Source organism: Zootoca vivipara, chromosome 12, assembly GCF_965207765.1.
Source record: "Zootoca vivipara chromosome 12, rZooViv2.hap1.1, whole genome shotgun sequence".
NCBI classification, from domain to species: domain Eukaryota; kingdom Metazoa; phylum Chordata; class Lepidosauria; order Squamata; family Lacertidae; genus Zootoca; species Zootoca vivipara.
In genome coordinates this window covers 16,896,942-16,910,287 of record NC_142595.1, presented here as the reverse complement: position 1 = coordinate 16,910,287, position 13,346 = coordinate 16,896,942, and the positions used below count along the sequence as shown (strand labels likewise).

Genomic DNA, 13,346 nt, shown 5'->3' with positions numbered 1-13,346 from the left:
CCACATTTCAATAGTGGGTAAAGCCAGACCTATACATAATCATACATCACTGACACTCTCACACAGATTAAATTCTACTTCCTGTGGAAAGACACATACGTTAAATTCTTAGTAACTGCACTCAGGTTACGTCTTCCCTTTTCTCCAAAGACTTTTAAAAAACCAATCTCGTAAGAATGAAAGCTTTCCTTTTACCTGTCAAAAAGGTTCAGTGATTCCAGAAGAATACAATGTAAATATACAGCTGAACAGCAAACCTTGCCTTACAGCTATTCAAAGTCTCAAACTTCAACATGAAATTGCATCCCAAGAATTGCATGTAAACAATTGCAAAATGTATGGAGAACTTTTTGCATATTAGCAAAGTGCAAACTCAAGTCTTCATGTAGCTAGTTTCTTATTTCCTACAGCAGATCTCCTTGCACAGGAAGGAGTTGCAATTTCACATCTTGTGAAGTAGGTTGTAAAGAAAGTCTCTCCCCTACCTCCCCATGCAATGGTACACTCTGCCTCTCTTTTTGGTTCCCTCTTCCCCTTTCTCCCCAGCTGAGCTGATTGCACAGATCAGCTCTTTAACATGAAACAGGTGATGAGGTTGGAAATGCAGCTCCCAGCTGAAGAAGTGATGGGTGAGAGGGGACAGAGAGGGCCAGATAAGTCCAATTGCAGGCCAAATCTGAACTGGAGACTCCCCTCCTCTGTGCTATAGTGTCATTTTGTTATGAAGGATGTGGGATATGATGTTTATACTACTGTATTGTTATTATTGTATACCACACTGGAATTTGTCAGGATAAAGTTCAGAATTTTTGAAAAATAAAATAGGTCACCTATCATGCTGTTGGCACTAGCTTCCTAATGAATAACAAATTCCATTCTCTCAGAGTCACTGACAAGGGTTTAGAACAGGGGTGTCAAACTCAAATTCATCGGGGGCCGCATCAGCAGTTTGGTCACCCTCAAAGGGCCGGTTGTGTCTGTAGGACTATGTGTCCACTCTTTATTATCATAAATTATTGTCACTGCATTCAATTATTACTGTTTTTTGTAATAATGTAAGCTCATTCCCGCCCCCACGTGGATCACATTCCTGCATCGTGGCGCGTGTGTGGGAGGGGATGTAAACGAGGGAAATTTGAACAAAAGGTGGGGATCGACGGCTTCCGGGGGGGGCTGCAACCCACCCCATGCTTTGGAGAGGGGCAGGAACATGTGGTGCAGCGCCAACTCCCTGCTTTGCTTTTGCATCCTCCCTCCTCAGCGCCAGAGTCCCTTCCCCTCGCGCTGAGGGAGGGCAGCGGATTTCCCGAGGAGGAAGGCGGCGGCAGCCCCAGCGGACGTGCATCTTTGCCTCAGAGCTGCTCTTCCCCCCACCCGCACTGTTGTCGTCTTCGCTGCCGCCTCTCCCTACCGGGACTGCAGGCAGAGGAGGCTTGAAAACCTCCCCCCCAAAAAAAAAATTCCCCTCCCACCTACTCAAACCGCGAGGCGACTCCACCTGGAGCCCTACATCATGAGGGGCTGAGAGGAGGCAGCGGCAGAGCGGGAAGAGCAGGAACCCGTGCCGTCGCCGCCGCCTCCCTCCCGGCCGCCCCCCGGGGAGCAGCTCCGCCGGAACTGAGAAGCCAAAGGGCGGCTTGGGGGTGGGGGGCAGAGCAAAAGCCAGGCACCCTCCCGAGTGTCTATGAGGAGAAAACGGGGGAAGAGGGAAGAGAAACCCGGCTCCATCAAGAGAGCGGTTGTTGCGCTTCGCCTACTTCTCCCTCAGGCTCACTCCGTGTCCCTTTCGCCCGCTCGCTCGCCCACCTCCCGGATGCAGCCGAGGAGAGGAAGGGAAGCGGCGGGCGGCGGCTCCCCAGTGCCGCCTCACTCGCTCCCGGAGACAACAGCAAAGCCCGCCTGTCACAGGGGTCTTGATGGGCTACTTCAGAGTAACGACGCCACACCGCTCTGCATTTTATCTTTTATTTGGTGCTGCGTATTTACAGTGCTAAAGGCAGAGCTATTTACAGAGACACATCTTAACCGCTTGAGTCAGAACCTCCGAATGGCGTTTGGCGCGTCTTTCTCCAACATAACAACTTGGGGAGACCCAGCCTCTTCCCCCGACGCTTCCTGCGCAATTCCGGAGTTGGGGGGATCGGTCTACCCCCCTTGCTTCCCCCTTCCTGTCCCACCTGGGACGATGGCTCTGCTACCTTGCCTGAGCCTCGGACACCACTTCCTGCTTCCCCACTTGAGTCGGAACTCTCCCTGCTTTCCCCCGTGCTCGGGGATGGGCTGGACCTCAAGATGGGAGGGACTTCGCGATATCCCTTGTCCCTCACACCGCCAAAAAAAAATCCAGCGCTGCTCCGTCCCGGCACCAACTTTGCCGGCGGCGCCTGCAGGGCTTTCCTACCTCCTCGGTGGGCTTCCTCCTCCTCCTCCTCCTGCATCTCACTTCCCCGTCTGGCCGCTGTGCCACTGCCTCCCTCAGCCTCATTCGAAATTGAAATTCCCTGGCCAAGGCCGTCAGCGCGGCTCCAGCGCCCCGGCCTCCGCCTGCAGCCCCGTCCCCGGTTTTGACCCTTGGCCAATCGCAGGCTCCAGAACTACTGTTAGCAGCTACTGTCGGCGGCTACGCGGGCCACATGACGAGGTCTGGCGGGCCGGATTAGGCCCCCGGGCCTTGTGTTTGACACCCGTGGTTTAGAAGGATACTTTGAAAGGATGGACTAATTAGGATTAATACCTCCACAGGTATCAGCTCAGCCTCTTTCCTTGTGTCTCTTGCCTGCCACATTCAACAACTAAATTGCATTGAGGTTTCCAGATACATACAGCCCCTTGAAATATACTTTTCACTTGCAGATATACACAACCAGCTTTACAGAGTAGAAGGGCAAAGTAATGTGAACACCAGCAACTTACGCATTGCAATACGGCTTCTTCTCATAGCCCTTGTAGTTTTTCATGTTGAGAGTCATCTTGCAGACCTCGCAGTGGAAACATGCTTTATGCCAAAACTGGGAAAACATGAGAAACAAGTGTTAATGTAGAACGTTTTTAGTGGGCTACTTCTTCCTAGCTGGAAAATGTTATTCCCAGCAGTGGCTATTAGCCATGCCTCTAGAAATTACAATCAAGAAGACTCATTCTAGTATCCTGCAGTACTGTCGCCTCCAGAGCTTTCCAAACTTCAGGTAAAACACTTTTTGATATGCATCATTTCGCAACACAGTAACACAGTTTTACTAGCAAACCAGAGGTTAAACTAACCCCTTTCCTGTCCTGGGAGTGTTCGCGCAACACACCTACACACTGCAGCCGACATACTAACGTGTTGTGACACACAGTTTGGAAAGCTCTGGTCTGCTCCATTATGAAAGTCTGTTTAGACATATGCTTGACCAAAGAGCCTTTCAACAGCATTATTCAACCCAAAAACACACTGTGTTTAAAGTTTAAAGACAGGCTAGGGAAAACATTCCTTTGTATTCAGTCAATGACCTATTTGTTTTTCAACAAACAAGCATTAGCAGTTTATACAATGTGGTCAGCACTAACCAAAATTGTATTATATTGGCACATGGTGAGCCTTGGGAAATATTTCCAACTCATCACCTGACTGCGAGTTCTCTCCCCACCCTCCCCCAACAGGAAGTTGCCATAGTTGGCCTTAGCACAGAAATCTAATCCTGATACTCTGAGGAAGGTCTCCTTTCACAGTAACTCTGAAACCACGGTAGTAGGCTTTCCATATGGTCTTGAAAGATAGCTCATCATGCAAGATTGATGCTAAAGCAGCCTTGATTCCCAGATGCTCCTCTAAATGAAATATTTTATGTCTTATAATAAGCAGACTAGGAGAAAAGCTCCACACTGAGAACAGGTAACACAAAATTGTCAACCAGGAACTATTCTGATAACAAGTAGCACAGATTTCCACAACTACATGGTGAGCTAGAGCAGTGTTTCTCAACCTTTTTTGGGCCACGGCACACTTGTTCCGTGAAAAAAATCACGAGGCACACCACCATTAAAAAAGTTAAAAAATTTAACTCTGTGCCGCCCTATATTATAAATATGAACTGTAAGAAACACTTGCCAAATATTGCTTTCCGGCGGGCCAGTGTAGTTTATTGGCGGCCGCCAGGCACGTGACAATGCAAATCGCCTTTCTCGTCGTCGCACGTCGCGGCACACCAGCCAGCGTCTCGCAGCACACTAGTGTGCCGCGGAACAGCGGTTGAGAAACGCTGAGCTAGAGCTCCCTTATAGTCAAGCAGCATGCCAGCTTGACTACAAGATTCTGGATTTTGAGACCAAGAGCAGAGATGCCTCTACATTTTGAAAATCCATGCTAATTTCTCCCACTTTCCACAGCATGGAAGTGCAATTACTCACTTCTGTCAAACAAGCTAAGCAAACTATCAGAAAGTAAAAAATAAATAAATAAAATCCTTCCAGCAGCACCTTAGAGACCAACTAAGTTTGTCATTGGTATGAGCTTTCGTGTGCATACACACTTCTTCAGATACAATGAAACAGAAGTCACCAGATGCTTATATATAGTGAGAGGGTATTGCTCAGAAGGGTTGTGGGAAAGAGTGATTGACTACGTCAGACCAACACGGCTACCTACCTGTATCAGAAAGTCACTTATTTTATCTTAAACACATTCCAATTTCTACAAACCATTCTGGACAGTTCTGAAAGTTATTCAGCACTAACAGCTTTGGGGAAGGAAATATGTGGACCATTATGGGAAATAATGCACATGTTCAGGAGTGGCACATCAGCTAAATGATAAAAGGGGTGTAATTATTTTCAAAAATTCACATGCTCTGAGAAAATGTACAAGATCACAAGTATTTTGCAATATCCTTCCAAAACATATTTTGTGAATGTTTGTAGAATGTTTGCAGAAAAGTCAATGGTTCAGAAATGAAATTATTTTTAAAAACCCAGACTGGGATATTAAGAAGAAAAAAGTTGGAACATATTTCTAAAGGTGGAGAGCAAGAAGTTTGGTCAATAATGCCTCTCCATGCCCCCTTCTTAGTAGCATGAAAAATAGAGACATGTCCATAGCTATGTACAAGAAGGGGCTTCTAAGCCAACACACTGACTATCAATTCAAAAGTCTCACAGGGACTCCTTTTTTGCTTTACCTTTCAACTGCAAGAGCTAAAAAAAACTTGACGAACAAACTTCTGTAGAAACTACAGATACCATGCAAAGTGAAGTTTATATTTCATGATGTGATTGTACCTAGTTAAGTTGCTCTTTCCACAGGTTCTACCAGCTGACCTGTGCTTCCTTCATGTGCAAACTTTTCAGCTTTTCAAAGAAATATTATAATGAAGGAAATGCCAGAATTCTATTTAATGACCAAGATCTACAGCTAGGTTTGCTAGTCTTGTAAAACCAACATTTAGTGGTGGCTGCATTATATTGAAAATACTGTACTGGTGTGAATGTGAGAGTACCACACCCAATACTTAAACATGCCCACAACCTAGCATGAGATGACTCAGTATTTGAGCAAAGCAAGCCTGCCTCACTTTGATCACCCAGGGCAATAGATTTGCACCTTCACCTATGGCTGATGGCCAATTCCTCTTGCAGAAATGAATTTCTGTATTGTGCTCAACAGGCCCCTCTGGTTGCCAACAGGGAAAACTTGTTATTAACTCTTCCTGTTATGTAACCTCTAGCATTTTCCAATGCACATACTGTATATGAAACCTTAAGATTTTCAGACTCGTTTATGTTTACACATATTTAAAAATGCATTAGCAATAGAGAGCAAGGGTCACTGCATTCCTGGAATGCCTGCCAAGTTTTGTACCCCAGACTGGCAGACTTTTAGTATAAGTAAATAGTTTAAGATTTGACAAAATCAGCTATACCCATTTTTTGTAGTCTATTGCAACAATTCAGACTTTGGGCAATAACAAGTCTTTCATTACCAAAAGGATGCAGGGTTGCAGAGAGCCTTAAATAACTTTTCTAAACCACAGCATTTCCACCTTCAGTATGTATGCAGACTTCAGGCTGTCTAAAAACTGCATCTCAAGCACATAACCAAGGAGCATGCAACTCAAATACTGCCCCAAGACAAAAAGCTACCCAACCTTCAACATTAGCATTCTGTCAAGTATGTACTCATAGTTTGCAATCATGTACAAGCTTATCCCTTGGCTTAAACTTTACCTTAAACATAAAATAGAAAACTATGTAGTGTGGAGCCGTGCTCACATGTTACTTCAGCTTAACAGGGATGCTTTAAATCCTCAACAGCTTCTGTCTGCATATAAAGTTGAAAATTCAACCACCACCCCTAGTCACAGAGGAGGCAAATGCTTGACGAAATACAGCTAGTCAGCATTAAAATGTTCCTCTCACCCTCACCTTTTTGAAACTTGGAAATTATACCCAAAATTAAGTCATCAAGATCACAGAATACTTGTGTGGAATACCAGTAAGTTGAATTTACTTGAGACAATATCTGGAAAGTTGATATGACAGCGGTCTGCACACTAAGGAAAACCAGTAAACTTAAGACAAATCTACATTTCAACATCACCTGCCATTTGGATCCATATATGGTTACAGTGGTACCTCGCTAGATGAATGCCCTGCTAGACGAATTTTCCGCTAGACGAATGGGTTTTGCGATCAGAGGTTGCCTCGCAAGACGAATTCGTTTTGTGAAAAATTCGTCTAGTGAATCACAGTTTCCCATAGGAATGCATTGAAATTCAATTACTGCGTTCCTATAGGCAAAAAAAATATTCAATGCATTCCTATGGGATTCGCAAGACGAATTTTTCGCAAATCAAATTGACTCACAGAACGAATTAAATTCGTCTTGCGAGGCACCACTGTATATGGAAGTTAACTGTAACTCTTCAGAAATGCTGTCTCCTTAACAGCAGTCTGACACTCATCTTATGTGCAATGCAACTCCTATGACCTACTGCTTTGAAATTAGAACACACGGATATATGCCTTGAGTTCTGATGCTGACCAAGGGAGCCAGTGTGCCAGTTTCTGCATTTGCTGAAGCACAGAGATCTAAAATAGTAGTTCTGAATTTACGTGTTCAGGCTCAATTCCACACCAGTTCTATCAGCATTTTGTCAAAGCCGTGCAAATCCCCACTATGAGGTAAACACTACCGAACAGTGGGCAGTGATGTATGTGGGGGGATAAAATCTCTTCTTTTGTGAAGGTGGGAGTTTCTTTCCTCCTCTTATTTCCCCATAAACATTCTTCTCTGAAACACTGGCTCAATTATTATTATCAGCAAGCACTAGTACAACTTGCTCTGAATGAAAACTAGACCAGTGTCTATTCTGCATGTCAAATTATACCCCTTCATTGCATTCAATAAAAGGGTTTTTTGCTTTCTATTGTTCACACCAGGAACCTCAGCAGGAACCTCAGCAACACACATTTGGATTAATAGACACTCCTCTACCACATCAGAACACAAATATCTAATCAGTAGCTTTAGCTTGTGGAAATATTATCTTCTCTTTCCAAAAGAGGCACAATGTGTGGAGCTGGAAAACTCCAAATACCTCACTAAGGCACCTAGGAATATGAAACTTTTAAAAGTCCAGAATGTGTATGGAGGTGAGGGAGGGACAACATAATCCCGATGAAGCTGTAAAACAAACCATGTGCTGCACATTTGGAAATATACAAGATGCACATAGCATAGCACCTATAACCCAGGACTTCTGATTCCTTCTCTCCCTTTTAAAAACCCCTTCTTCTCAAAACATCCATCTTTAAGGCTGTAGGAATATTTTGCATCACCCAATCTGCATTTTGTATTAATCTAGTTACAATTTTTTTTTAATAGGACAGTCAGCAGGCTTATTTCTTTCAACCTATGCCTGCAGCATTCTTTGATAAAGCAGGGAGTGGAGGTTATTTTTTCTTTAAACAGAGAAAAAAGGAATGCAGGTGATAGAAACTCTCTTCTGCATTTAATTTACTATCCTGACACACACACCCTTTAAGGTCTGATACCAGAGAACATGGCTTGGCAAAAAACACCTGGGTTCAGAGGCTATAAGGAGGTAAGTGGTGCACTTTTGTGAGAATTCAAGTTTCCCTTATTCACATGCCCCTTTTGCTTTAAATATCCAAACCAGATTAGGATTTAAATGAATCTAGTTTGAAGTGTATTAAAAGGTTTATACTGACAGACTACTGCAAAGTGATGATGGGATATGCCAGGGGTCGGCAACCCGCAGCTCCGGAGCCGCATGTGGCTCTTTTACACCTTTGCCGCGGCTCCGGAGCGGATACAAGGGGAGGAGGCGCCCGCGCCATGCGGCGCCTGAGCCATGCAGCGGCAGCCGGCAGACACTCGCGCAGTGCCCACCGCTGCCGGAGCACACAGCTGTGGCGGCACGCTGTGCGCCTGCGCCCCGCACAGCGCCCGCCAGAGTCCACAACCCCGCTGTGTGCGTGCGCTGTGCAAAAAGGACGCAAGGTGACGTAAGCAGCCTGGGGAGCGTGGTCGGCCCCCTCCCTGCATCAGCCCCTCCCTGCCGCATTTCTGCAGCCAATAGGCTCACGGGGGGCGGGGCGGAGTTATTTATTTTTATAAACGGGCGCGCTTCTTCCTGCCCAGCAGAAAAGGCTTGCGGGCTCGGAGCGCCTGTTTGCTGCTGCTGCCTGCCTGTGGCCTTCTGCCGGCCTGGTCAGGAGATTGAGGTAGATGTATTAATGGGTTGATTCAATATGAGGAAATTGTATAAGTTCACTTGATGGGAGCAACACACATGAAACCATACAGGTGTCGTAATAAGGGAGTCAGAGTTTTGCCCATTCCCAGTAATCAAGGCAGCCCAAACTCATAAGGCAGCGGTTGCTGGTGCCCATTCCCAGTAATCAAGGCAGCCCAAATTCATAAGGCAGCGGTTGAAGGTGACGTCTTACAGCCCTGATGTGCAGACACTGAGCACTGAGGTTCAGGAGCAAAAGTCCCATTAACCAGGTAAATGTTTTAAATGTCACAATGGTTTTGCGGCTCCCAGTTTATTTTTTTTCTTCGGAAACGGGTCCAAGTGGCTCTTTTTGTCTTAAAGGTTGCAGGCCCCTGGGATATGCCTACCACAGAGCTGTAGCTACAGGATGGGCGGGCTGGCTAGTCACATTTTTTTGCCCAGGGTGAAGGCTCCAGAGGGGCACCACTGAGGCTCCCAGCCTGTATGTGTGCCAAACTGGGTCTTTGACCTGGCTGAAATAAAGCCTAGTTTTGCCCCTACCTACCACTCTGAAGAAAAAATGGATGCAGTTACACAGCTAAGTTCACTTTAGACAGGAAACAAGGAATGGGGGGGAGGAAGTTGAATTTCTTCAATTTGGAGTGATGTGATTGAGATATTTACATTTTTTTAAGTCTTACAAAATTTTGTTGGAGAAATAATTAGTGTAACTAAGACTAATTACACTTATTAAGAACTACTAATTATTCTGGTATTGTCAATCATTCTCAAAACTAAATCTGATCTCTCTTCAATCTTGGAATATGGCATAAAAGATTTAAAAACTTAAACCAACACAAACAGCAGCAGCAAAAAGGAGTAAGTCTGCCCTTTAAATAAATCTATAAAACCAATTCTAAGTTTTTTAACTCTGAAACACTGCTGAACAATCCATCTGGAGGGAGGAGGCAAGGGAACAGAATCTAAATGTAAAGCAGATGATAGCTTGTTATGTCCCTTTTCATTTTGTCTGTTGAGACACCCAGCTGTGTTTGTAACTGTGGAAAATAAAAAGCACTGGAAGTTCTTTTTGTTACTGGCTTTATCAGAAACTAGTTTGAGAACACTGGGGGGGGGGGAGTTGAGGTGATGTGGCACTTACACTGCTTCTTAAAATGGGGTTCACACAAGCAGCTGAGAACAGCTCAGAAATTCCTGTCTTTTCACCTTAGCAGTCAAAACTAGAATAACTGGAATACCTCCACCACCACATTCAGTTGTTCCATAGATATTTTTTTTAATGGAGAAATTGAGAAGGTGCTTTTCTCCAATATTGTCATACAACCACCTCTTCTTGGACAGAAGACTTGTTAGAAATGCTATAAGCTATAGCTTGCTTATTTCCCAATCTAATTCACCATCAAATTAGGAAAAAGGAAAACAAGGGAAAAGACTGGGGAAAGCTAGACTGCAGATTTGTTTAGGTTACCTCAATGTTCACACCCTTCAGCTAAAGGGGAAGATTGTACCGGTAGTATTTGAGGGAGAGGGCTTGGGAAGTACTGTACTGTACTAACAGTCACTACTGATAGGGAGGAAAGTGTTCTAAGAGAGTGCCAGATGAATGATCTAAGAACGCATCTCCTTTGGTGATTTGCTGTGTTGACAGCACATGTTCTTTGCCTTTTCCCATATGTGTCCCCTAAAGCCAGATTCTTTCTCAAAAGGCACACTGTTGTGATTCAAGCTATCTACTGGTATCCAAATATCCAGTGTTTTATTCCATTGTTTTAGGAAATGGAGCTGTCAAACCTACCAAGACCAGGAGTGAGACTACTTACTTCAGGCATCCCCAAACTTCGGCCCTCCAGATGTTTTGGACTACAATTCCCATCATCCCTGACCACTGGCCCTGATAGCTAGGGATCATGGGAGTTGTAGGCCAAAACATCTGGAGGGCCGCAGTTTGGGGATGCCTGACTTACTTGCTCTCTTGTGTACACACATACACTCTCACACACATACCTAATCACTCCCAAACTATATCTTAACCACCATATCTGACCAAATCTCTGCATTCCTCAAGATATTTCAAGCTTTGTCTACGACCAGCAAAGGGGGGGGGGAGGATCTGCTGCCACAGATCACAGCCCTCCTTAAACATTCCCCATACCGCCTCCCTGCAAAGCTGCATTCCATTACTACTGCGCACCCCATGGCATAAAACATTTGAATTTTAGCAGCTGCTAAAACCAGGCTGCTCCTCATCACACCTTGCAGGCAATACACCACACTTTCAAATACCTTTTATATCCTCCTCAACACCTTTCAAATTTGCCTCCTTGTCATTACTAGCACCCTCTGGGCATCTACAGAAAACCTCCTCCAATTCACCAGCCAAGAAACTCATTCTCGGGATGGGTGGGGAGGAGGGAAGAGAAGGGGATCTGATCCCTAAGCCAGGGGAAAATCCCTGCACTCGTTCCTTTCAGTGAACAACCTGTTATTGCCACCTTCCTGGGTTGGGTGTGTGTGTGTGTGCGTGCATTACGGTACATACATACAGTACATATACTGTATACACACATACCCCCTTTCCTCCAGGCTCTCTGCTTATCTACCATGCCCTTTGGCCTACACTCCAATCACCAACCCTCCACCCGCCAAATAGCAACTCTTCCCCCCCCACCTTCTCCCTTTTTATTCAGCCCCTTAGTCTCCCATTCCCAACCCCTCTGACCCCCCCCCTCCGCTCTAGCCATTCATAAACCGCCCCCCTTCCTTTTGCGGCTTACACCCTCCTCCCGCCCCCCCCCAAGACCATACACTCTCCCCTCCCACCAATTCCTCACTTCGGGGACTGCCCACTCGACCGTCTTCCCCAAGAGACCTCTACACTCACTGGCATACACCTACAGGCTCCACGCGACCCACCACACCCCTAGAGCCCACCCTCCCCCTCTCTTTTTTTGCTGGGGTCGTTTCCCCTCTTCCACCTCACCCACCTCTCCCACCCTCCCTGTTTCCACACGGCTCCTGTTCTCCCCTTCCCCAGCTCAGCTTGAGACACGCCCCAAGAGCCTGATTTCAACCCCCCAAGTCCGCCCCACAAACGCAAGTGTGTGTGGGGGGGAGGAAACCCACAACCCCAGTTCAGTTTGCCCTTAGCCCCTCCGCTTATTCGCAGCCCCGCCCGCTCAACGGTCGCCGCCGCCGCCGCCCTCTCCTCACCCGGCAGCAGCACCCACCTTGTCGAGGCAGTTCACCTTCTCGGTCGGGTACACGATCTTGCCGCAGCGGGCACAGCTGGGGTTCATGGCGGCCGAGGCAAGGAGGAGGAAAGCGTGTGTGTGTGTGTGGAGGGAGGGGAGAGAAATGCCTGCGCGTGTGAGGAAGGGGAGGAGGGAGGGAACCAAGAAAAAAAAAATAGGGTGAGGGGAAAGAGACCCCAGCGGAAGGCAGCGGTGGGAGTTGGCCCCGGCTGCCTGGAAAACTGCGCCCGTGGCGAGGCTTGTAACGCAGAAGCGAGCGGGAGGAGGAAGAGGAAGAGGGCGTGAGGGAAAAAAAAAGAGAGAGAGAGAGAGAGGAAGGAAAGAAGCCGCCTCGGCAACGGCTGGAAACGACTGAGGGGAGGGGCGCGGCCAGCCAGCCCAGTCAGTCAGTCGCTCCCTCGCGCGCCTCCGCCTCCGCCTTCGTCGCGCGCGGGCGCCAGCCAACCGTGGGGGGGGGGGGCGAGGGAATGGCGCGCGGGGTTGCGGCGCGTGCGTGCGTGCGTGAGTGGCCTGAAGCAACGGCCAGACTAAACGAACCAAAAAAAAAGGCGGGCAGGCGGCGAGTCGCAAGAGAGAGGAATAACCCGAAAAGGAGGCTAATGTCTGTCAGAGGCTTATGTGGGGGTGGCGGCGGCGGGGATGACGGTGGTGTCTCTCTCTCCCCCCCCCCCCCATCTCCTTATGGTTCCCCACCACAGCCGGGCTCTTTGGAGAATTAAATCTTAATTCCATGTCGTCGTCAGGACTTTATTGAGTCGTATCTTCTTCCTCTTTGCCGCCGCCGCCGCCGCCGCCAGTAAGCTGCGCGGACCTCATGGCTCCTGGGGAGAAATGGCCTAGGATGTATTGTAGTGCCTGTCAAAAGGTCGGGCGGGGGCTGTGGTCGTCCCGACCCTCTGCCGCCGCCGCCGCCGCCGCCGCCGCCCAATGTGCGCAGTGCGGGTTTACTCCCGAGTAAAATATGCCTAGGGTTAGGCTGTAAAAGGTGAAATACCGCCAAACAGATGCCCTCAGGCGGAGTCGGGCGTTTGTTTCTCTGTCGTGGCAGCAGCGTTTTTGAAATAATGGCCCGCTCTCTGCTTCCCACCACCACCACCGCGCCTCTTTTCCCTGGCGGCCTTCACGACATCGATCTCTACCTTTCTCACTTTCCTCCCCTGGAGGAGGAGGTCGGAGATGAATTTCCAGCAGGTGTTACTTTGCGGGACATGCTATACCTGTTGAAATGGCCGCCTCTTCTAGTAAAGGCACCACCCTGTCGTCTTGAGTTGCTGCTGTCTGCCCAGGGCTTTTAAAAGGGGAGAAAGAAGAAGAGAAGAACTGCTATGTTTGACTAGGTCATTTTATTCGAGACTTG

At 47.4% G+C, this 13,346-nt stretch overlaps 1 protein-coding gene across 1 annotated transcript in view; it reads right to left on the bottom strand.

Annotated features, from left to right (window-relative positions):
• Window positions 1–12,423, bottom strand: part of LASP1 (LIM and SH3 protein 1) — a 55,034-nt gene extending 42,611 nt beyond the window's left edge. The window contains exons 1-2 of the mRNA XM_035134739.3: window positions 11,966–12,423; window positions 2,914–3,008 (exon numbers count right to left, since the gene is read on the bottom strand). Coding sequence (XP_034990630.1) covers window positions 2,914–3,008; window positions 11,966–12,034 — 164 coding nt within the window. The 5' untranslated portion in view covers window positions 12,035–12,423. The remainder of the gene's footprint in view (window positions 1–2,913; window positions 3,009–11,965) is intronic.
• Window positions 12,424–13,346: the final 923 nt, after the last annotated feature.